General features: G+C 35.7%; 1 protein-coding gene across 1 annotated transcript; it reads left to right on the top strand.

The window, feature by feature from the left end:
- The first annotated feature begins 203 nt into the window (after positions 1–203).
- LOC149068102 (motile sperm domain-containing protein 1-like) lies at positions 204–26,681 on the top strand. The gene is made up of 6 exons (XM_089251767.1): positions 204–299; positions 1,885–2,062; positions 17,580–17,655; positions 19,023–19,288; positions 20,799–20,957; positions 26,047–26,681. The coding sequence occupies exons 2-6, from the start codon at positions 1,921–1,923 to the stop codon at positions 26,076–26,078; spliced, it is 675 nt and encodes a 224-aa protein (XP_089107893.1). The 5' UTR covers positions 204–299; positions 1,885–1,920; the 3' UTR covers positions 26,079–26,681.

Below are 26,681 nucleotides of genomic sequence, written 5' to 3'. Positions count from 1 at the left end.
GACAATTTCATAAATGTAAAAAAACACAACTTTAAAAACAATCACCATTTTTTGCAATGAAAAGAACGTGATAATAAATATTTCGTTAATCGCGTATATATTGCAAGCAAATAATTCATTTCATTGGCTTTTATATTTGAAAATGTTGAACAGGAAAAATTAAGAAAAGAAGATTAGTCATTGTGAAGAAAGCAGGTGGCAACATTCCCGGAGTCAGCTGTTGTTGCTGCTGCTGTTGCTATTTGTTCATTTGTTGACGTCCATGTTAGTGCGCCTTCAGAATTCGACCAAAGAATTAGGTAAAAAAATTTATTAATCACCATCGATAGCGATTTCGAATTAAGATCTTGATTTCTCGACGTCGCTCAACCACGTGGCTTCCGTGGTTGATCGATTACAGAGTCTTAAAATGCACCGCGTTGAATATTTCGATCGGTTTTCTTTGTCCCGTCCTATGGAAAAGAAAAGCCAATCACGTAAAAATAAATCTCCAATTGATTTCTAATTTAAATTACAATTACGTAGCTGTAAAAAAATTGGATACCCGATCTATCTTTTCTATTGGGGATGAATCTAATTATTAAATTTTAATCCTAGACATCATAGGATGCATCCTAGGATCTCGAGATGAATCCTTTGTCTAGGAAGACGCTCTTTGTTGTTTAGAAAAGTTCAACTGAACATTTTCGTTGGACAAACGTTCGAAGGTCATGTACGTAATTGAAGTTTTTTCTCCTATTTAAAATGGTTTTAGTAGTTTTCTCGTGTAAATTCGTAATAAAATGGTAAATAAATTGAGGAAATAAAAGAGCTATTGTGTTTATTACGATATAAAAGTTTCATAAAAGTGCATTTATAAAACTTGAAAAATGCAATCAATAAGGGCATCTGTTGCATTTTCTTTGAATGTAACCGATAACCTCATTAGGCCGGTATTACACTATAAAAGTTTGATAAAATCCCTTGTATAAAACTCAAAAAATTCAACCAATAAAGTTCATAGGTTACATTCGAGCAAATGAAACTGATAATCTTATTGGTGGCATTTTACAAGTTTTATAAAATTACTTTTATAGTGTAATCCCGGCCTTAGTTAAATTTTTCAATTTTTATAAATGAACTTTTATGAAATTTTTATAGTGTAATCCTGGCCTCGGAACTCAGGTGGGAAACTTCTTGAATCTTTCAATAAACATGCTTAGGTTTGGATTACATTATAAAAGTTCAATAAAAGATCTACAAAACTAGACAAAAACAACCAATAAGCCTCTTGGTTACATTTGCTAGAGTGTAACCAATACGTTGATATAAAAGAACTTTTATAGTGTAATCCCAGCCTCAGAATCGTTTGCTGGATTTCAGTTTTATAACTTTAAAGTTACAGTTAATATGAGATTCATAAATAGTGCTGTTATTTTAACGGGTCTTTCTTTCCCCCCCCCCCCCCCCACTCTGAAATTGGAATTTCTGATAAGTCGAACCAATGATAATTCCAAGTTTTTGGTTGCACATTTGACTTATAAAGATTTGACTGTGATATAAGGTGTGGGTTTGTTTTCTCAAGGACGTGACAGCGCTATTTCTGTCAGTATTCTTTTTCGATTCGTTAAACCCTGCAGCTGGCAGTAAATCATTGCAGGATGATCCACCAGGTCTGTGATCTGTCGCTGATTGATAGGCAAAATAGACCGCAACTGCTCATTTTTTCTACTGATCAATAGTTCAATGACTTCAATGTATTTTTGAGTGCTTCGTTGTATATTATAATCGTTATGTGATTTTTTTTTCAGTAATTATTAGTATATTTTCTATTATATATAATAATAACCTGCATTGCCGAATGTATGTATGCATATAATGTTTTTTCCACGTTATTTTGCATAGATGCTCTGTTTGTTTCAAGTCGATAAAGCAGCATAGATGCCCGCCCCAATCCATCCGGAGGAATCTGTTTGCATATTTGTTTTCCCTCCATCCCTGACATTCTACTTAGATGACCCTTCAACGCACAAGCAAATTCTTTCCATTCACAATCCGTACGGGTTTCACTTGAAGTTCAGAGGTATGGAAAACATTTTTGTTTTTTTCTCTCTTGCCATTTCTCGTTTATCGAGTATACTACATGTTCCTAATTTGATTTGTACTAATGTTTCACTTTGTGGATTGCTGCCATCTCTCTTTCAGAAAGAAGAAAAAAATATACATATGTCGGATGTCTGTGTAGGGCTTGAACTATGGGGTGGGGAGCAATCAACGAAAAATTTTGAGGAGGAGGGGACGGGACAAAAAATTACCATAGGTGCCAATGCTTCCGATTTTTCAGCCTAAGTAAAATATTCCGGTCTGAAATCCAATTCTTCCAATTTTTAGTATCTTCATAGAAAAATTCCTTAAAACGTCTTCAAATTGAGCTTTGTTTAAATGGAAAATCCCTAAAGCAAATACTCTTTCAGTCCTTGTGATTTCATACTGACCCCATTTTCTCTGGAAAAATACAGGGAATCACGATTTGAAGTATGAAAATTTCGGTAGTTGTAGCCAAATATGGATACCAAAAGTAAGCAAAGTGGCTAATTATAGCTAAAAAAAAAAACGGAACAGCGAAAAATGCACTCCAGAAAAACGGTACTTGTATATGATCATTCATTGAAACTTCAAAAAAGTATCAGAGTTTTCCCTTTTATTTGTTTGACATGTTTTCTTTGGTGCGGAATGTGTCATCACGTGATAAATTACAGATGTTTCAAGTTGGTGAATTGGCATCTGAATTACCATAGTGAAATCATAGTGTTATCCCATTGAGATGTAAATGAGATTACGTCAATTACTTCATCTTAATCTTAAAAATACTTATTGGTGTTATGCGTAAGGGCGTAGTGAGGGGGGTACTTGGGTGCCTGGCCCTCCCAAAAAAAAAAAAAAAAATAGGAGAAAATGACTGAAAAAGGGGGAAAAGATGGCCAAATCTATTGTTCTATCACTTTGGTTACCCCCCCCCCCCCCTCCAATAAAATTTCTGACTACGGGCCTGTGAGACTGCCTTAATAACTCAATCTAATTAATGACTTAAGAAATGAAATATGAATATTAGTTAATTGATTGTATTTGAGTAAAGATTTACTGTCAACTTTAAAATAAAATCGAATTCAAGCCATTAAAAGAAAAACGTCAAAAATTAAGGAATCGTCAATACAAATCGGGATTAGTAAGGACATTATAGTAAAAACCAGAGTATGTTAATACACATCTTTAACACTACATAGTTCCTAGCGCCCTGGAAAGTCAGAAAATTGAGAAATGGGCAGGGGAAATGTGAAATATTTATCAAAAGTCGCAGGGAAAATCTGAGAAAAAAAATTAAAGGGGGATAAATCCACATTGGAAGTGGTGGTTTTCACTGCAGAAGATTATTCTTTTATGTCACACAGAATAGGGGTCATTTAAATATTACGTCCTATTTGGAGGAAGTATTGCATCCCTAGGGAGGTTCCTATTTGGTGACGGGGGGGGGGGGGGGATTGGATGATGCTTACGTCATCAATAAACCCTTTATGAAAATATGAAATATTCTTAATGACATCTTACTCGGTGTGCCAAAAACGAGAAAAAGCTTTCAATAGTTTTCGGGCACCTGAACTAACATTCTCCCTATTGATATGTCCACTGCAAAGCCACTTTAGTGATCTCTAAATTTTTTGCAGATCCAAGTGATGTGGGAATGTGTTGGGGCCACTCAAGTGCTGTGGAACTGTACCACATGTCACTCAACAAATTGCTTAAATGTACCACGGATCACTTAAGTGTTCTGGAATTGTGTCAATGGTCACTTAAGTGATCTTTGAATGTGCCACATGCCTACTTGAGTGATCTGAAAATGTGCCGCTTAATTCATTTTCACAAAATTTGGTTTGGGGCAGGCTACATCAGTTAACCCCCAGGGCCACATTTGGTTCACGAGCCAAGGGTTTATCATATATGGCTGAGAGGATAGGTCGCAATGAATTTCTTAAAAAGAAATTTTTTGAGTTCTTCAAATAGCATTGAAATTAACAGAAATTGATTATAATAACATATAAAGGTAAATAAAAATATTTTTAAAAATATATTTTTTGCACTAAAAAATAAATTTTGGGAGGGGTTCTTGTGCCCGCACCCGCATAAGTCTGATCCCACCAATGTGCATTAGGAGGCAGAGCTGATGATAAAATTTTGTTGACAAGTGGGGGGGGACGAGGACAAAAATACTTGTTAACAGTGGTTACATCCAGGAGGGGGAGAACCAATGTTGGTTAACCTTTTACCGGCCGAATTCAGATTCCAAGTGATTTTCATTATTTTTTTTGTTAATTTCTCCTTCTGATTTTTTAGTTAAGAGATATCAATCGAGAAATTGAAGAAAAAAAATTTCCCTATGCGTTTTCTTGAATGTTCCCAATTGGGAACATTGGCCGGATCTGACTAAACATAATTTTCGCAGTGAAGCCATCTTACAGGATGATGCAAAATTCGTCATCATTTAATAAATTTATTTTAAAAATTAAAGAATATACATATATAATTTTAAAAATGATGGAAATAAATTTCTCTCGAGTACACTCAAAAGGCATGCATATCTGGATTATAATAAAGAGCTTATGATGAGCTGATATGCTGGTCTAAAATTCACAAAAGAATACATACATACGGATTTAGGTTTTTGTATGGATCCCTTGGTAAGTTAAAAGATATTATTTAAAAATATAAAGAGAGAGAAAATATTATTTACAACTCTGGTACCTAAAGGCACAGGCTCCGATGACTGCTTACTAGCATATACTTCCATTTTATATGGGAAACCACATTGTTTGAGTAAATCATCCAAATTTTAAATCCAAAGCGAATCGGTTTTCCCCATATAAACATCTTACTTGAACGATGAGCGTAATACGGTACTATTGATTCATCGATGCTCAGTTTATCATGGAACAACCCAAACCGAATGTGTGTGAATTTTTCATTTAATTCATCATAGATAGCCAACTTATCACCGGGTTGTAACAAAGAGTTATCCATCAAATGGAAGTTATTTTTTATGTCTCTAAAGTTATTTCTCGGCATAACAGTGGGGACAATCGGTACTGCTGTGTCTACTGAAAGTACCCCAGTAATCATTTTCACTCGGTATTCTGTGATACCCACTTAGCAAAACCAATCCAAAAAACTTTGCGATTTTTTCCACTCAATTTTCAAATTCGATCCATGTTGTGCGACATAAATATTTGTCATCTCAGCCAAGTAACTGAGGTACTCTTGCGGTAAAAATTTGAAAAAAAATATCAATCGAGTCGGCTTGCACTTAGCTCAGGAAACTTATTACTGATTGCTCCAGTAGGTTCACTTATATTTTTGTCGAATGCAGTACTTTTTTTTCCACTTCGGTTGCATGAATTTTAGTCTTTTGGCACTTGACACATGTTTCTTATTTTTTGACTGGGTAAATATCTGATCTTTGAAAGGCAATTTTGATGTAGAAGGCATGTTGATAGGATCTACAAATTCACCCACAAATGAACTACGTGGTGATTTTAAAACACAGATATCCGCAAACATCTGCAGGAACGACCGGGCCAAGCATGTTGTCATCGATATCTTCCTCATCTGTAGCCCGCTCATTTTCATCAGGCAGTAGCTGGCACATTTCGAATTCTTCATCAGAGAGATGTGATATATCAGAATCTCTCAAACTCAGTCTAATAAGCTACTAGTATAACAAAAAAGATGGGAAAAAGAAGTGTAGAAAGTCACAAGACCAGATATCAACTGAGAACTGAAAGACCAACGTACCAACAAAATTACTCAAAACGTAGAGGTAAGGTTGAAGGGGGGGGGGGGCAAAGTCAGTCACAGAAAAAAGGGGGTGCTGCATGTAAACATCGGAATGTGAAATTTGATACTTTTCCTTCCTTTTGAGATACACCAGAGAGAAGGAAAAAGCAATAAATTGTTTTTTCGGAATGCCACTCCCCTGCATTGCACTTTAGATTAGTCAGTAGTGGCCAATGTTCCCAATTGGGAACAATCGTAGGAAAAGTTCCCTGGAATTCAAACAATTTTTTTTTTCTCTCATTGAGCATTTCTTATCATTCTTGGCATTATTCTACAATTAAAAAAAAATTGAGATGCATGTATGTTTACAAAAACTATTTTAATAATTAAAACATAAACTTACAGATAATTTCCCTTGAAAATGGGTGATTTTAGAATAATAAATTGATATGATAAGAGAAGAATCGAATAACTTTTGTCTTTTCTAAATTAAGTTCAGAACCTTATATGTTCAGGGAAAAAAAATCAGCTATTTTCGTTAAAGAGAAATATTTTTTTTGAATTAATCAAAAGTATGTTCCCAATTGGGAACATTGGCCGTTAAAAGGTTAAGGTAGCTAAACATATTTTCTTAGTAAAAACTTTTGTCACCTGCCATGCCCTTGCCTAACTCATCAGCAGCTCCCCAGAATAGTTTGGTGCATAGTTTCCCAATCTTTTTTTGTCCCATCACCCCCCTTCAGAATTTTTTTTCTCCCACATTGCTTCCAAGGCAATCTAACCCATAGGATTCTTTCTGTGTTATGCCCATAGCTTCTACCACCCCCTGGAACATTCTATGCCCCCCCCCCCCCCCAGGGCATTAAGGCCCACATTGGGAATCACTGGTTTAGTAGATAGTTTCACTTATAAAATAGCCACTTCAAAGTGTAAATAGGCAAACAAATCAATATTTCCAGCTTGCAGGGATGTTGACAAAGGTTGGCCATGCCCCTGGGAGTGGTGAAGCACACTTTGAAAAACACTGATATGTTATTCCTCTTTACCTTATTCCTGATAAGGTTATTTCCTCTTTCTGGGAGAGAGAGAGAGAGAGAGAAAGAAAAAACCTTCTCAATTTTCAACCACATGTTTTGTGCTGGCATGTTTTTCTATAACAAACTTTATACCCACTGAAGAAGGCCCCTTTCACACAAGCTGGTTTCCTCTAGAGGGAAAGATGGAAGGGTTTTTTTTTTTCAATGGGTGGGGAGAGGTCAACTGAAGAAAGAATAGGGCCCTTTCACAAAGGATGGAGGGTGGACCAATGGATCCAGCCAAATAACTAACAAAAGAGAACCACTGGAGAGCAAACCAGGACAGCATCTCTTTCCATGGGGGTGAAACCAGTGTGTGTGTGTGAAAGGGGCATGTAACCTTCAAACAGCTGCTTGCTGTTATTTTAACCTTCAAAGTTGGACTGTCACTTGTATTATATTATACTGTGCTCAAAAGGCCAGCTGGATTTTGCCCCAGATCCCCCTTCTGAGAGAAAGTTTGGTATGTACATGAGCAAAATATATCATATCAGTTGAAAGGAAAGGGTGGGATTTTACACACTGAGAACCAATGTTGGTCAAAGGAGCTGAACATGCTTTCTGAGTAAATGGATGAAGGAGGGGAAGGGGGTGTTTCTAAGGGGAAGACACCCTTTCTGTTGTTGAAACCAAAGATAATTCCATCTCTTCTGAAAAAATATTTTAAGGTGTGGATACCATCTTATAACTATACCTTATACTTACACACTATATAAACACCCTCTGGAGAGGTTCTAATCTGTTCTTGGGTACATGAACTTCCTTTGTGTTGTTCCTTGACAAAACTGGGTCTGGTTGGAAGGGCTCAGAAAAGGATTAGTTCTATGTTCACAAGCACCTTACAAATTACTGAACAACCAATTGCAAATACTTACATTATGGCCCCTACACATACTAATACAAGGCCACAACAAGCAAAATGCGCAGTGAGGGGGCTGAGAAAAAGATGCCCATAACAAATATGGATGTCATATATTTCTGAAATACAGCAACCTCCAATTAAAAATGCAATTATAACATGTTCAGTTAATGACTAAACAGTTCAGTGCATCCACATCATTCAGTTATACTTGTGCAGGTGAAGTATCTGAAACCGGTTCTAGGTGATCTGAGGGGGATAATTTAGTCTTCAGTGATCTTTCTATGATTTTGGATTTTTTCATATGAACGCTCTAAAGTTCAAAATTTGCTAACAGATAATGCTATGGCATGATGATGCATTTACGGTGGTTGTATGACACTAAAACTTGATAATTAAAAAAAAAAAAAATGAAATCTGAACTAAACTCTGAAGTGTCTTAGGGCCGTATTCACAGACATGGTTTAAACCTGTAGTTACAATTTTTGGATAAGAGATCAACATAGATTGGTTAAAACCCAGAATTTAACCAATCCGTGTCGATCTCTTATCAAAAAATTGTGACTATAGCTTAAACCATGTCGGTGAATACCACCCTAAATTGCTCATTAACATGTTCTTTTATGTATAATGTTGAAGTATATTCCGGATTCCAAGGATAATCTGGATAAGTAAATTCATTAAAGTTGAAAAAAAACTTTGTAAACTCGTATCCGTGATTATCTACATATTGAGAGAGAGAAATCTAAAGTCAGATAAGTGTATTCATCTGGAGTTAATAAAATGTTTCTCCGAAATCTTCAAGCACATTGTAAATAAAACCCGCTAAGAGTAGATATTGAATCTATCTATTCATTTACTTATCTGTAAGCCTACACAACACGCATTGGAAGTGCCATTCTTTTATCAGTTGATTTGAGACTTGTCAGCAGAGAAGAGTAAAAAAAATCGTAAGTGCTTTTTAAGGTATATATTGGTGCACTGATTCTACATCTTTTTCCGGCCGTGGCCCAAAATTATAGTTAATGAAGTAAATCGGTTTCTTAACCTTTTGTGTTTCACTGACTCTTTATGGCAATAAAATAAAATATTAAAGGTGTTGGTACAACACCGTTAATAATATAAGAAGACCCCGCTAATAATATTCAGTATATAGACTATGTAAAAACAATGAGCTAATTGTTTTTTACATCCTACGTCGTGGGGCCCCTGGAATCTTTCCAAGGACTCCTGGTTAAGAACCCCTTCTATAACTAATCAATAAACAATAATTGTCATAGTATATTATTTGAATATAGAGTTTATGTGCATAGTTTTTAGAAAATTTATTGAAAATAAAATGATTTGGGAATTTGAACAACGGTGAATTTTTCTGAAATTTAATTTCAATTTCTTTATTTGATATCAGACCTGCCAACTCTCCGGATTTTTCATCCTTCCTCCCGCTCTCCAGATTTGTTAAAATTTCTCAGGATTTTTTGCAGAAAATTAGATTTTACGCAAGCTTTCACGTTATCGTAATGGCAATGACTGCCGTTGTTGTTAGGGAAAACACCCATAGAGGACTGCTGTGGTCATTTCCATCGAGTAGCCGTAAAAAAGTCTTGGTGACCACATTTAAGCAGCTGGCAAAGATGTGGCTTTGTTTATGTAGCGTTTATCGTTAATCATTTATCAGGGGTATGACCTTGGTTGCCGAAATTCCTGTATAATCCTTATTGTATTCCATTAATAGCCGTGCAGTGAGCACAAGTTTTTCGTCAGCAGCTTTGTATTTTGAAGTTTTTTAAATTGTTTCCTCCGATTAAATATGTCTTCAGAAGGAAAATATTAAACTTTAATCTATATAAAAAGCTTTTAAGAGTTCATATACCCAAGATTATCAATCACTGATAGCATCCATGAAAGGAAACACTTATGTTTTATGAACAGCATTTGTAGATTTGATTTCTCTATTCTGCTTGGAAAGACTGACATGGAATTATATTCTTCTGCTCGGGGCAATGCAGAACTTGCCTTGGGGAGGGGGAATGGAACTTTTTCTTGATTGATTAAAAAAAAATTGAATTTTTTTTTCCATTGAGTCTATGAATGCCTGGGGACCCCCTCCCCAGGAGAATCTCCGGCTCCGGATGGATTCCAAAAGTTGGCGCGTCTCCCCAAAGAATTTTTAGCACTGTTCTGCGACGAGCCCTTGGCTGACTGGAAATGTTCTGCGGTAAAAATCCCCATACGTGTAATAGTGTTTTTGCACTTTTTCTTAAAATTCTTCCAAATTGTTCTGCAGTAGCGCTAATTGTTCGGCGACGTAGGTCACAGATTTTGGTACATTCTGCTTTGGGGGTGCGTCTGAAATACAATATTGTGAAAATTACAATATTATACTCAATGGCGCCTATGCATGCTCAGTTATACTAGCACAGGTTAGACCTGTGCAGTTATGCCAAATGAAGAAACCATTCCCTCCATGTTGTCTGTGCAGGTGAACTGATGTCCCCTACACAGTCTTAGTCATACTTGTCAGGTATAACTGAGTAAGCGAATGTAGGAGCGTTTACATTACATGATGGGCTCACTATGCGCCTTCACCTTCTTCCTTTTTTCCCTCCCTCTGTTTAGTTGGCCATTCAAATATGTCAACATGGGTAGGGACCTTCTACTTGTGGGTGTTAAAGTGGCTACACACGCTCAGGTATACCTGTCAGGTAAATCTGAACTTGTGTGCAGCTGTCATCTGGTATACCTGTTTAGTTTTTTTTCCTTTTGTACTGATAACAACGGTAACTGATTGAATTTTATTAACTTGTTGGACACGGGTTGTCTTTTGAAGTTTTTTTTTTAAGTTAAAAAAATGTTTCGACTTTTTCTGCACAATTATATACAGTTTAAAAATTGAGTAAGTTTTGGAAATATTTTGACCGTTGTTTGAATTCGCAAATTTTCTTTCTAAAATATCTATTTTCAATATTCTCGCCAAAATGATAAAATTTTTTACATAGCTGTGTTTAGAATATTAATGGTGGCATTTGTATATTATTTCACTATGTTATACCATGTCCCTTATTTTATTGACACAAAAGATCCATAAAAAATAAAAGATTAATCCCTGATTTATTTTAATAATTTCAATTCACCGGGCCATAGTCTCAAATAGAGTTGTGAGGTGAGAATGTTCTAAGAATATTCTCCTGGATGTAAAAACTGGAGAATAATCAATAATATTCATTTTTCGTTTAAATAATTTAAATTTGTTTGCTAATTTTGTTTATATTGTGAAATATAAATCAGTTTTCATTGCCTGAAACATTTACGACAAAACAATTTTTGGTATAATCACCTTCAATGACAACTTTTAGTTCGAGAATATTCTCCGGGTCATGATGAGAGGTTTTAAAAGTTTGGTTATAAAGATTTTAGAAACCTTTATATTGAAACTTCAGAAATAAGTTGAAAGCAAAGCGTAAAAGTCAAAATTGATTGACAAAGGAAGCTATTCTTATATAATCACCTTCATTCTAAGAAGATACAGAATCATTGTTTTCTTCAATGCACATAAACTTAAATTCTGTATCACTCACATTTCTTTAAAAGTTGTGAATTCAGCCCGGTTGGTTTAATTATCTTGCTTTCAAACTTCAATATTGTGGTCTACAAACTTCAATATTCCTGTCTTCTTGATGGGAAGGGAGACGGGGACAGAGAATATTCTTTGGAACAATTCTCTCATAGGACTATTATCATAAATTTCAAGAGAATATTCTTATCGAAAATAATAATTATTCTCAAGTTATTTATCAATATTATTTTTTATAACACATGTGATGACATACATTCTTGATAATACTCTCTGGAAAGATTTCGGTAACTGAAGAATATTCTCATCGAGGAGAATATTCTCTGGAAGGACTATTATTAATAACTTCAGAATAATTCTTATTATTTTCTATGAGAATATTCCCCAGTAATTTATGAAAGTAGTCCTTCCAGAGAATATTTTCAAGGACATTATATGTAACTATATATTATAAATAAGAGGAGAATATTCTCATCAAGAACTTATAAGAATATTCTCAAGTTATTTATAGTAGTAATCCTACCAGAGAATATTCTATGAAAGATTGTTCTCAAGAATTTTACACCTCTACTCTCAAAAAGGTTGAGAACCAGTGCTCTGAAATGCGCCTATAACAGGGTTGGGTTTTTGACATGACAAGCATCAAAACTGGTTTAAACTGTCGAAAATCTAAATGAATGCTTTTTGATAATGTTTTGAACACAATAGGCATATAACATGATGAAAAACTTACTTTTTTGCATAAACATTAATTTATTACAATAATTAAAACAAAATATTAATTATACTTTGCAATTTTGAATTTTTCAACATAACAGTTTAGAACATACAAAATATAATTTTATGGTTTATTTATCTAAGCTACTCATTACCTGTGTTTAATTTGGTAAATAGAATAAAGCTGCTTATTCAAAATATGTATGATAAATATCATTGTCAATGTTGTCAAATCGTTTTTTTAACCTGATAGATATGTTAAATAACAAAACGCTTACTTTCAGGTGGATTAAAGTGTATTATATTTTGAATTGTAATTACTGAAAAAAATATCTATTTTGATATTTTAAATTTTCTAATCTACCCAAAATTTTGTTCCATATAAAAATTCTCACGCATCATCTGTTAATACACTAATTAAACTCATATTTTCACACAAAAATTTCTTATCTCTGGTTGTATAAATTCAGACTTTTAAAGAGTATTTTCTACCAAAGCAGAACTGACAGGATTTGATACTCAAAGCATTTGTTTTGCACATTTGAATACAGCTTCAGTTGGAAAACCATTGCATTATAAAAATGCTAGTAAGTATGCCATATAGTGCAAAAGTAAGAATAACTAAGTTTGAGTTACAGGAGTAAGCTTGAGTTACTTAAGCATCATGTACAAGCTAGCATTGCCAAGTTAAATGGCATTTTTGTCTTAGAATTTTGTATTTTGATCACTAGATAAATTTCAATATTATGCATAATAAGAGTATTGTTTTAAGTATCAGTGATATATAGATATATGTAGATAATTTAATAATAACAGAAATGAACATTACATATATGATGTAATAAACTTTTTTAAACACTTATATGTTGTAAAAACAGTACATCAGATGGTTTATATCAATGCACATATACAGTCAAACCTCGTTAGTGCGTCACCCGGTTAACACGTCACTCCGCTTACCGGATCACTTTTTGGAAGTCCCAATTATCCTCATGCAGCAATTGGCACAGCTATGGCTTACTCCGTTTAACGAGTCACTCCGCTTATCAAGTCATAAGTTCAAGAACCATCTTGAATCAGAGAATGTCAAATCCCTCCAGTTTCCCCTTAAGTGTTTATACTGCACTTTATTCAAATTGTATATTTTATAAGAAAAAAAAACATATTTTGCAAAATAATTCTGTAGAGAGTAGAAAATTATTTTACAATCATAAGAACAATCATATTAAATATTTATTCTTTGTATAACATAGTCACTTTAAACATTACATGCAATTAATGTGTGTATTTCCAATGGGAATTTTTATATTGAAAACAATATTTGAGGTTTTCGAGGGAAGGTTTTGACATGACAGTTTAAATCGTCAAAATTTTGCCAACCCTGGCCTATAATAATAATGAAAGAATGTCTTTTACTCTTCTCTGCTGACAACAACTCTCAGATCAACTGATAAAATTTTTTTGTTTAGTTTCAACACGTGTTTTGTACGTTTCTGGCAAGTAAATGAATAGGAAGGTTTCAGTATCTACAGTACTTAGGAGGGGGGGGGGTGTTATTTACAATGTGTTAGAAGATTTCTGAAATGGTTTATCTACTACAGTGGTACAAACACCTATCTGACCTCCTCTTTCTTTCTCACAGATGCTCACCGATAATTATGCACAAAACTTATTCCAATTTAAAAAGAATTCTTATCCAGATTATTCTTGGAAATTTACTTCCAACTCTTCACATAAAACAAACATGTTGAGGAGCAGTCGAAACAGTTTACTACTGGTTCATTTAGTTTGTTCGACTCATACAGATAAGTTGAAAATGACAAGCAATCTTCGACAAGAACACTACAAATGTTTGGAGGAATTTATTGACATTTATAGGAGTGAGAAATGCTTGTGGCAATTGAGAAGTCAAAGGACTTTCAAAACAGAAATAAAACGGAAGCAAAGTTACAACAAGCTAGTCAGTAATCTAGCCAGTTGCCTACAGCAGCGGTTCTCAACCTTTTTTGACTTTGAAAGTATATACTGAGAAGGGCAGAGCCCTGTTTGACTCGAGGAGCCTTTTTTTTCATATAATGTTTATGGCGGACCCCTTTGGACCTTTTTTTTTTATCTTTCAAATTTACTGATTTATTTTATTTCCCTTGAGTCGCCGCGGAGCCCTTAAGAAATGCACACTGAGCTCCAAGAGCTCTGCGGAGCACCGGTTGAGAACCACTGCCCTACAGCATCATCTGTGGGAGTGATTTTTTCAAAAAATGTGAACTTGTAATGTTAAGAAGATTGCTGAAGATGTTCGACTCCCCATCCCCTAGAACCAGTTCCAGAAACTTGGCCTGTTAGGTGTACCTGAATTGTCTGAATGCATCAAACTGTTCAGGTATACCTGAATTAGAGATGCCACTGGACTTTAATTTACTTGAGGATAAAAACATTTGAAAAATCTGTGTCCTTTTTGAGTGAAAGTGGGTCTCTTTCAAAAAAAATTTATCTTGAAGAAAAATTATGCGCCCCCCCCCCCCCATAATTCACTGGTATCTCTATGGATTTTCTTCCAGTATGCCCCAGGTCTTTGATCGCCTGCTTGTATTTCTTCATTGAGACTGAGTGGTGGGTCATGTTCTGGGTAAGAGAAGGTATTTGTGAATCAAGTAATTCATTTTTAAAAACATGTTCTATCCCAAGGTTCATTTACTTTTATTGTCTACTAGTAGGAAAAACTTGCAAAGAAGCTCATTAGCACTGAGAATTTAACCTATGAAATTCCGCACATGTAATAAATCAAAAACAAATATACTGTTGATCTTGCTTATAACATTTCTCCCATTTAGAATGTTTTCCATTTAGTACAACTTATTTTCGTGGTCCTAACAATAAGTAATTCTTATTGAGATTTCCTGTTTAAAGTGTTTTCCTATTTATAAAGTTTTTTATGACGGTTTTTGAAAAATGTTATAAGCAGGATCCACTTTAATTAACAGTTGAAGGCACACATTTATATATTTACTAATAATCAATGTATAAATTCCCTTCTGATTGATTTTACATTTCATTAAAACTATCTTAGCATTTTCAATATCTTCTGATCAAATTTAAAGCAAATTAGATTCTCTCAGAATCGACTACTATTATTTGACGAGCCTAATTAATATCTCCGTGCCATCTCGCGAGCGACGGATTCATAGTTCCCGAAATGTCTTTTATTTACCTCGTGCGCGCAAGAACATTTTAAATGCTTCACCAATTTTGCGAGCATGCAAGCATTATAATACGGGTGAATTCCCTGATATATTTCACAGGGATTCCATGTTCTACTAGGTAATATATGAATTTGTATATATTTTATGTTTTCTCATCTATTTTGGTTGTTTTGTCTTCCTCATATTGAATTCACGTTTGCTTCCGTTGCGCATATATATTTTTGTATTATACATTTGTTGATTTTTTTCTTTAACGTGTAAATTATTATTATTTGCTTTTCTATTGATTTTCATTACTTTTCCCATCTCTGTAATTGGGCTCAGCCTGTTGAGGTATGTAAATAAATAAATAAACTTCTCATTCCCTATTCATACTTTGGTTTTTTCCTGGTAAAATGATTTTATTTTCTTTCCCTGATGGTCCACCATCCTGATCTGTCGCCATTTAACTGCCACATATTTTAACACCTGAATATGGTAGCTATGTCAGATTTGTGTTGGAGAAACTTAACAGTGTACTTATGTGTGAGTGCCCAGCATTCGGAGTGTTTTGTGTTCAGTAGGTGGTGTCATCTATCTAGTGCCGTAACTAGATACTTTCTCAAACGGGGCAAGTACACATTTTGGCACACCCATGTAATGTAGAAGGAGCAGTTATAATGGGTGAATTTGGTGCTCCCCTCTAGTCCAGCCAGAGCCCAGGACACTAGGCCTGCCTGCCCCTCCCAGTTGCGGTCCTGCATCTATTCTCCAAACTGGTAATGCGTGCATTTGAAGTTCAATGTATGCATATTTGTGTGATCGCCGTGGCAACCAAAAGTTTTTTCAAAGGAATAGCCAACTCAAAATTTGAAATTTTTAGAAAATCACATTTTTAGCCGATTAGCATTGCGCAATCGCAAGTTCCAAACACGGATTTTCACGGACTACCGCATGGGTAGCAGCTAGGTGACAAAACTGTGGATATTCAAGGTCGAGTTTTTACAGATTCGGTTTTTTTTTCCACGATCTCGGGAAGGTTTTACAATTTGAACGGGCGTTCCAAACCTTTACGATTAAAAAAAACCAATATTGTAGGAACAAGACGAATTTACGCCGCATAAACGCGGTCTTTGAATGCCGGCCGATAGCCGCGAAAGTACCGTAATTTCCCGTATATAACTGGAAGGGAGAAAATCTGCAGGGTAATAAAAATTCGAAATTTGAAACTTCTGTACATGGGCCCCCCTAATTCAGGGAAGCAACCCTCATCTTATTCTTCACGTATATCAATACCGTAATCTACAAAGTACATAGTAAAACCAGTTTTTCAAGGTCGCGTGATCATGATACGCGGTAAAAAGAAAAAAAAAAGGGAAAAAAGTTGGAGGGGTTTTCTCTCTACTTTTTTCTTCTACTTTTTTTCTAGAGCTAGGAAAGAACGCGTCCCGGAGGACACGTGAACATTTTTACGCGATTTTCCGAAATTCCGGGTATTTGACGCATTATAACGCTTCAATTTGAGAAGGATTTGTGCACTACATGTGAAGACTCCTACAAACACTCGGGCAGAGATGCCATTGACGCGTTATCAATGGCATCTCGGCCTGAGTGTTTGTAGGAGTCTTCACATGTAGTGCACAAACCCTTCTCAAACATGGATTGAAAGCAGTTGGATGGGGTTTAAAGAGCTTCAGCTCTCCAGATTTAGGCGGTAGACTCCAGATTTTTCATTCTTCCTCCCACTCTTTGGAATTATTGGAAATTTATCCCAATTTTAGTGGAAAAGTTGTGAGCGTTAACTGCAGGTAGGTAATTTTTATCATATGCTTTGAGGGTGAAAATTAAACTGAGAGCAAGTTGCCAGACAATCGCAGATGGCAAAAATCATGCAGCACTTCACAGTCTTGTGGTTTTTCTCTTACAAAACTTGTTCCTCAGTAAAAAATAACACTTGTCTGGAAATTTATGTGTTCCATCAACTTTGGCAAATAGTGATGAATGTGCTTGTTTCGCAACGACCTAAAAACTGATTTCTTTGCCCGTAATGTTTCAAAAATCAGTTTGCAGGCTCATGTAAATTTGTGGTAGCAAGTATGGATTCTGTGATTGTGCCATAGAATACTGCAGCTACAGTTATCTATGGGAGCTCTACACTGTCGCTATTGTATGCTGAAGGTGTGGTATAAAGCTGTTGTGATGTGGTTACTTTGAAAATAAAATGTGGATATATATACATATATCCTCTACCTTTTTTTAATTGTATCATTATCAAACGAAGTATTACAGTGAAGATAGATTTCTGTTGCGTCTTGTTTTAATTGCTATAGGCTGCATAGCAATATTCACCTTTTGCATTTTTTTTCCAGTTCTATGTACAGACACTAACAAATATACAGTATCTGAATCGCAAGGATATATCAAGCCTCTCAATGCTCAAGATCTGTAAGTTAAGCGCTCTTTTGTTCAGTATTCATTTTGTGATTGTTCTCATTGTGAACTTTTTTAGCTTAGTTTATATGGGAAGTAAATTTAGTTTTTATGATTTCTCTTTGAGAATCGTCAAAATGAAAATGCATTAATTTCTAAGATATTTGCAGAGCTGTCAAGGCCATAGCAAGGGGGACTTGGGGGTCTGACACCAAAAGTACAGGGATGTCCTGTTCGCCCTCATATTGGTTTTTTCTTGCTCATAAACCGTGGTAAAAGCACAAAATTATATTTACGTAATTTTTAAAGGAAATTACAGGATTTTTTTTCTTCGTAAAAATGATACAGGATTTTCACTTTCTGAAGGCTGGCAAGTCGAAAATTAACATTTTGTTCTCTAGAGATTTGTTATGATCCCATAAAAACCAAGATGGTAAACAATTTTGGTATGCTGTATTCGATGGCGATACAGTCAAACTGGCGTTGTAACAAAATTCATGGGATCAAAAATTTTATTAGCCATAAGGCCTATTTGATCTAATAAGATATATATTCATCTTATATATGAGAAGCAGGGAAATGTTTTCATTTGTTCTATCTGCAGTTAAGCCACATTCCCTATGAGTGGCATTCAGGAGGAGGGGTGTGAAAGGGATAGAACAATATATTTTGCCATCTTATCCCTATTCATCAGCCATTTTCTCACATTTGTGGGAAAGGGAGCGCTGCCCCCCCCCCCCCCATGTGTGCTACAGCTTCGGACTGATGCCTCACAGTTGATCTTCTGGGAATGAAATAGTTATCAAATAAATGCCTTGCCAATTTTGAGTTTGACAATTGAAAAATGGTTTACAGTTTTTCCATTTAAGGAAATAGACTTTTTTTCGGTATTATGCCGAGGTGAACTCTGAAAGAAAAGTCATCTAGTCTCTGCCAGAAATTGTGCAACCGGTGCTCCTTGTGCACGCCCCAGGGGATCCACAGCTGCTCAAGGAAAATGTTACAGTAAAATAACAAATGAATAAACAGTAAATTTGAAAAAAAATTAGAAAAATTTTAAATAATATTGATAAATCAGTAACTTTGAATAAATAAAAAATAGTCCTATGGGGGGTCCACCATAGAAATTGTAGACCAGAAAGGGCTCTGCAAGTCAAAAAAGGTTGAGAACTGCTGCTTTAGAGTATGTAATGATAATTTAATTCATGTCTGAATATATCCAAAGTAATTTCATCACAAAATGACCCCTATTCATCAGTGACCACCTCTACTATCAATTAATTGAATTTATTGCTGTTCCATTTCATTTTAGGACAAAATCGATGTGTATTTTTCTGATTTGTTTGTACTAAAATATATTTTTTCTTCTTCTGTGATTAAAGAGTTGTTCGCCACAAAGCAGTGCTGCCTGAAAACATAGGTGTAGCAGATACAATTCGTGTTCAGTTGTTCACTTCCACACAATCTAGGCTTCTTGGAATGAAAGAGATAAATGTCACCTTGCAAGCGAATAGACCTGAACCATCAGTAGCTTCGTTCGCTTCTGCAGCAGCTGCTTCGGTTGATGCTGAGAGGTTCCAGCAGCTTAATTCAGAGGCGTCCTTGTCTGGTTATTCGAGGCAGAGACCCATTGTGAGACAAGAAGAACGTGAGTATAGAACTTTGGCCTTTTTTGACAAAAAATCGTTTTTTAGATCTGTATCTGACTTGACAATTTTTCATAGCTCTATCGAACATGGAAAGCCAATGCCAATCAACCATATAAAATGGGCTAACATAGTATGGTGTCTTAACCTTTGAAGCAGCATTGGCAAAGTTCTTGCCTCTTTGAAAGCCTCTTATTTTAGCATTGGCAAGCCAAGATATTTTGTAAGGTTGGCTTTTCCAGTGGAACACTTTTTCTATCTATCCTGTAGTTTACACATGCTAAAAATCGGAAGAAAGCTTACTTTATTAAAGTGAGATGGCTGTGTCATTTTGAAAGTGTGTAGTGATTTTGTGCCACTAAAAACTGAATTTTATTTTCAATCATTTTAATTGTGCAAGCAGCTTGAATATTGAACAAATTTTGATTATGCATACTTGTACAAGTCGTGCATGTGTGAGTGTGTAACTGAATGTATGTACTTGGGCTTGACAAATTGAAAATATATTTAGGCGCCATCCGATTTCTTAGGAACCAAGCATGGTATTTTGCTCAAAAAAACCTGTCCTAAATAATGTATTTTTTTACTTTTCACATGTTAAAATATGTAGCGTAATAATATCAAAAAAATTTGTGTCACCCTTAGACTCTAATTTAGAAATTGACTACAATTTAGCAACCACATTTAGAAAATTTTAGGCAGCAACACCAATATTCTAGTCACCATGATGACCTGACACTTGGGATTTGTCCAGCCCTGTACCATGCAAGTAGCTTTCACCAGTTTTCACTCTTCAGTGAGCTCTACTTGGTGTTGGTGTTTTTTATTAACATTTTTCTGTCTTTATGTTGGCATCTTTCTTCTATATACAAAGACAAAAGTAGCCAAATTGAGCTCATTGTCTGAGCTAGACTTATTCCAAGTATAAACTGGCTTTTTGCAAGCATACTTTTATCGTGTGGTGTCAAAAAGGAAATTTTGCATGCTGCTTGTCAAGCTTGCAGTTACTTAGTTACACAGGGCATTTTAGCTCAATGGGCTTTTTACAATAATATCTTGGATCCCATCTAAGCAGCAAACATTCATTACTCACAATAAAATATGATAAATTAAAATAATATAATACTTATGATTGTACAAAGCCACATTAGTCCTCTTTTGAATGGTACCAAACATGCAGGGATCGTAAAATAATACAATGGATAATGAATTAAGATATGTAGTTGGCCGCGGCGATGTATGTCTCTTGATGTTGAGGGATTAAATGTCTCTCTCACCATTCCCAGATCACTAAAGTGACCCGTGCCACATTTACAGATCATTGTGTCCACAGCATATCTACAGATCACTTCAGTATCTTGGTGGTGCTGCTCCGGATCACTTGGTTGATTAAGTGGTCCACGATATGTTTTGAAATCAATTAATTCGCCTCACATTCTCAGTGACAGCGACACACATTAAGTGTCATCTACTTTAATTATTTTTTTAATATTAAACTTCTACTTTTTTTAGGACCTTCATCGAGTCTGGCCCATATAATGGTATCTGTGGTAGTTGCCATCTCATGTATAATAGTCCTCAGTTTGCCATCGGAAGAAGAGATCAATGAGCATCTGCCTTTTTATCTGCACTTGAGCCAACATGTCAGACTAATTGCGGCTTATATCTTAGGTGAGTTGATTCCAGATTAATTTTTTTAACATCTACAATAAATGTTTCGACGGTACAACCCCTAGGATATCTCAAGATGATAACATTTTTCAGCACAGTTCAAGTTAATACGTGTCCAGCCCTGCCAGAAACAAAACGAGTCGTTATTCAATTAATCGTTACATAATTAAACTACGAAAGTTTCAGCCGACAGCAGAGGATTGGTAAAAAATACTAATCATTAATCAAACGAATTAATTTGGAAGGGAAAAAGTGATCGCTCTGCAGGCAGCAGAAGTATTTATACAGCTGGTTGATAAAGATATTTTTGGACAGACTGTTCAACTCAGGGCTCGGCACGGGTCACTTTTTCCCCTAAAAGTCACTTTTTTAGAAGCTGGTCACTTTTATTACCTATTTTCGGGCCCAGGTCACTTTTTCCACTTTTTTTAGCAAAAAAACCTCGGTCTCGCGCGCTTTTCGGGTGTCAGTGTTTTTCTTTTCTTCAAGGACGAACTTTACCGGTTCAAGGTCGCTAATTTTCTCCCTCCCTTCATTGAACTACGATCGTACAAGGAACCCATATATATATATATATGAAGGCGTCTTTATCTTCCCGGGAGCATACCGTGTGACGTCAGCATAACTTGATTTCAAGGCGCTTGGAAAGAAAGCTCCTTATAGTTAAGAGTCGTCATTTTATGGAAAAGCCGATCGGAAAAAAATAGCGTATTTACAACAAAGAATTTTTCCCCTCCTCTACTACCATTCTTTCTTATTTCCCCACTCGTTCTTTCATTTTCATCTTATTTTAAAATTGATCCTTTATTTTATTAGTTTTAAAAAGTTTGTCCTAAGGGCCGAATTCCTTTCTTGGAGCATCGAGCAAGTTACATTTGTTGTTTGTTCTATCGTTACTTTTATTAATTTTTTTTAACATTTGAAATGACGATTTAAAGGCTCATTTACATTGAGCGAGTTTATAAAGAGAGCCCGTGCAGAAATTAACTTACGCGCAGCGGGAGAATACCAAAGCGCGCATATTAAAGATGCATACTATTAATACGTATTAAGCGTATTATTAGTACGCTTTGGAGAATACTCTTGTAGCTGGCCAACGTTAAAGAAGCTCGCAAGTATTTTGAATTTACTTAGAATTAAAAAAAAAATCATCCGACTGAAAATCGCGATCTATCTAGAAATAAAATTCGTACTATTTTTCTAACTGGATTTAAATCTCAGCAAGAAACCGTAGCCCCAGATATGATCGAAAGGAGAACTGTTTATAAGATCACAGAATCCTGCAATTCAACGTTTATGGAAGGATGACGTCACTCTCTGCTACCATACGATGGTTTTTAACAACTGGCTGTTGCGAAGATATATTTTGGAAAGAGAGAAAATTCAACTGCCCCTGCTGGGAATCGAACCCACGTCCTTTCACTTTCCGGTTGAATTTTCTCTTTCCAAAATATATCTTCGCAACAGCCAGTTATTAAAAACCTTCGTGTGGTAGCGGAGAGTGACGTCATCCTTCCATAAGTCTCCATCTAGTGGCAGCGTCAGCAGTTGTGAGCTTGGCCTGAGTCTGGTCTGGCCGTCCATGTACGGTCCTTTTCAGTGTACACGAGCTCCAAGGAAAGATTGAGAGATTCGTTGCCTCTGTAGTCTAGTGCGTTCACCCGGAAAGTGAAAGGACGTGGGTTCGATTCCCCGCAGGGGCAGTTGAATTTTCTCTCTTTCCAAAATATATCTTCGCAACAGCCAGTTGTTAAAAACCTTCGGATTCAACGTTTATTTAACCAAATCAGATGAAAATTGGTCATCAGGCTGATGAAAACTCAGTTAACGTGCATGCGAGCCGTACATAGAGGTGGATTTAACGGTGGGCACAGCGACCGCGCCTTTGGCCCCTACTTTATACTTTTTTCATAATTTAAGGGGCGTAATATTAATTTTTTTTTATGCCCGGGGCCGTCAACAACTGACCTTTATCCGCTTCTGGCCGTAACTTAATTTAGAGCATCTTCACGATGCTGATTGTTGACTTAATATCGACATATTGCGCTCCATTCTCGGTGTTGTGTAAAAAAAATCCCCTTTTCAGACCTCGGAAGTTATTACAACGTTTTTGTCTCGAGTCGCTGTTATGACCGCAATAGGAAAGGGCGGGGTCTGGTTCCACGGGTGTTGAACGAGGAAGGGTGCCGAGTTTACTCTTTTTTCCGTTATTAAAAATGGATACCGGCCCCGGGCGATAGTAAATTTTCGTTCGTACTTGCGGCCCGGGTTGCTACATACCGTGATCAAATCCAAAACTAGGGGGGGGGGGGGCAATGCCTCGAATGGAATTTTTGATGGAATGGTATATTTAAGAAAAGGAAATAAATTCCTTTGCAAAATTATCGAATTTCACAGTCAAGGGGCAGTAAAATTACATTTCCTCTCCAGAAAAAATATCGTATTACGGCCATGGTAAATCGGGTGCCCCGGGTGGGGGCGAATTCACTGCTTTTGTTCTTTGAAAATTACGGGAGGAGTCCGAGCTAACGTGGCGACTTTTTTTCGCGCTAAAATAAGTAGCCCTGACAGCAGCATCCATAAACTCTATCAACCGCATTTATAAACCCCGTATGTCGTTGATTCGATTTTTGTGTTCATTTTATCCTAATTTTCCGTATTTCCCGATATATTTCTATCGATTTTCGCATATTGCCGCATATTTGGTTGATTCATGTTATAAATTATATATTTTTTTGTAATTTTATGTGCCCTTTGTCAGCCATCTTGAATTGATCGCCGCAAAACGGCGATTGGTTGGCGAGGAAAAAAGTCGCCACGTTGGTGCTTACAAGGTTCATGGGAAATTTACCGGGGAAGACCGCGGAGTCTTTTTCTGTTAAAAATTACGGGGGGGGGGGGCAAAATTATATTGTTTCTGGGTAAAGTAGTAAATGTTTTTTTTGCAAGGGTGTATGTTGTGTGTAAAAAAAAAGGAAAATATATATTTAAAAATTTTTCTCTCAAAAACCAAACAATTTCAAAACTGATTTGTTTTCTCCCTCACCCAAGGGCAGTATTATTTTGGAGCCTCCTCCGCCTGTAAAAGAGTAGACCCACCCACCCTTCCCAGTCCTCCAGCCATAGGTGCAGATAGACTTGAAGGTCTTAGAGATGCGGCAGATGACAATTGATATACATCATTAGGCTCTGCCATTGACGTTGGGGGGGGGGATGGATTGCCCTCCCTCAACGTATAAGGGGCCGTTCAAGTATTACGTAAGCAAATTTTTAGCCATTTTTGACCCCCCCCCCCTTGTCAGCAAAATTTCGTCATCAGCTCTGCCCCTCTGAATCCTAACTCATATTTTCATAAAGGGTGGTTGATGACGTAAGCATTATCGAAACCCCCCCTGTCATCAAAAGTCAGCAAGTCAGAAACACCCCCCTCCATCGATGATGACGTAATACTTGAACGGCCCCTAACAATTAAAATAATTTAGTTAATTTAAATAATTTATTTAATTCAGTAGTTTAAGTAATATTTTAATTTAATAATTTAAAATAATATTGTTAAAAATGTAATTTTAGTTTTTTTTTTAAAATCAATCATTATAGTAAATTTCTTAAAATTTGTTGGAAGATGTTATACAAACCTAATTATGTAAATCAATTTGTACTTAGTTAAAAAAAAGAGTTTGAGTACATTTTGTATACTGTCATTCATAGCATAACATAATGAAAAATCCACTAGAATGTAGATGGGACAAATTCTCTCATCAAATTTTGTGTTATTTCATTTTTTTTTCCTTCTTTGAATGTGAAAATTTTTTCCCGTTTTGAAGTTTTTCCTGCTTAAATTGATTTTAAGATGGGTTGTGGATAGCAATATGGGGCCATTCAAGTATTACATAAGCAAATTTTTAGTCATTTTCGACCCCCCCCCCCCCCCCGTCAGCAAATCGGAAACCCCCTTCCCCCCATCTATGTGATGACGTAATACTTGAACGGCCCCTATGGGGGGGGGGAAAGGCATTACTACTGTTACTTAGAAAGGATGTAATGTTACTCTCTCACACATAGTTGTTGATAAATTTGATAAGTTATTCAAAACTTTTCTGGTTAGCAGAATGCATTCGAGTTTGATTTATTTCACACTGCTATATGTAAAAAAAGCAATTTCGATGAGCTCCATTGAAATACAAAGTTTAGTGAAAACTAAATTCATTCAATTTGGTAATAATCAAAATTCATTGCCCATTTGGTCTCTTTCTAAAATTATTTTGGTCACTATTGGGTCACTTTTCAAACATTTTGGTCACTATTTGGTCACTTTTTTAAATATTTTGGTCACTATTTTCACTAGTTTTGAGGCCATGATCCGTGCTGAGCCCTGTACAACTTGAACCTTCCATCTTTATATGAAAAGAATGGTGCGATGCCCAGAATTCTCTCACATAATTACATGTCACAAACATGTTTACAACAAAATTATTTTGGAATGACAATGGGAATAACATCAAACGGAGAAATCAATCAGGTTTACCTAATGAATCATTAGATCTATTACATTATGAAAATATTGTCAACAAATGAATGAATCTCAGGTGAAGGTCTGGGGCCAACCACCCAGAGAACAAGTGAAAATAATTATGTAATTCAATGAAATTATTCATAGTATAATGTTTATGATCTGCTGCAATTGAATTAATGCCAATCTTTGGACCCACACTTTGGTCTGTATCCTCTAAAATCTCTATTCCCCTCAACGGAGCTCCTAAATTCATGCGCTTCCCAGGCTTCCTTTTTTTCCCCACTATAGTGTGTCTAAAAGAACTTGTTACCAAACAGTTTTAAGAATTTGGAAGCTTTTTTACCGAGAAACTTAGACACCATCCGTAGGGAAATGCTCATCACAGTTTGAAAACCCTTGATATAGATTATAATACTAATTATAATCTTTAAATTGATTGATGCATTTATTGCAATCAATTGATGTGATTATCCAGAAATTTTGATTGATGATGAATGATTGGGGGGGGGGGGTTTTTTGCATATTTCATTGTGCTAATAAATTTTTCATGAACTGAAGTTCCATCTTTTATTTCAGGTTGTGTGACAACGCTTTTCTTAAGGTCATGACACATCATAAACGTCTAATGAATTTCTTATGAGAGGAAAAACAAAGAGAAATAAACGAAAGGCGCATTCAGACTATTAAAAAAAAAATTGTGATGCGACTATGTATAGTTGGTGAATAAAAGTGTGTATATGGAACAGGGTTGTCAGATTCGCTGCCCGGGTAGATATCCATTTTTCCCGGGGCTGGGTTTTCTTTAGCCTAAAAAATCCAGGTTTTCTTGGGCAAAATAGGTTTTTCCAAAAAAAAAAAAAAAAAAATTAATTTGAGGTTCATTTAATTAGAAAATAGCATCTCACATGTCAAAAATATCTACTCAAGTGAAGGATTTCAATTAATTTTTTGAAAGCAGAAATGGAATAGCAAAACATTTGTTTATATGTGCAAGCATACGTTTACACACACGATTACTGCAACTATATTTTGAAATGTAAAAATTTAGATATATGAGATTGGATTACTCATTTTGAGACAGTCCGAATTTTTTTAATCTCTAGATGATAATAACTGTTTAATATTGGAGAAACGTCAAGTTGATACTCAAATTCTCAGGATGCCCCCTCTGATCTAAGAGAATCTTATTGATTATAATGAGCCTTAATTTT

This window comes from Pholcus phalangioides, unplaced genomic scaffold (assembly GCF_987345545.1).
Source record: "Pholcus phalangioides strain wild (caught in Gottingen) unplaced genomic scaffold, Ppha-v1.0 ptg000027l_1, whole genome shotgun sequence".
NCBI lineage: Eukaryota > Metazoa > Arthropoda > Arachnida > Araneae > Pholcidae > Pholcus > Pholcus phalangioides.
The sequence above is the reverse complement of the archived record's forward strand: the minus strand, read 5'-3'. Positions and strand labels throughout refer to the sequence as shown.

Coding starts and splice junctions, on each gene's coding strand:
- LOC149068102 (XM_089251767.1), top strand. CDS start 1,921: ATGCCCGCCCCAATCCATCCGGAGGAATCTGTTTGCATATTTGTTTTC. Junction 2,063..17,579: donor GTTTCACTTGAAGTTCAGAG/GTATGGAAAACA, acceptor TTTTTTTTCCAG/TTCTATGTACAGACACTAAC. Junction 20,958..26,046: donor AATTGCGGCTTATATCTTAG/GTGAGTTGATTC, acceptor CTTTTATTTCAG/GTTGTGTGACAACGCTTTTC.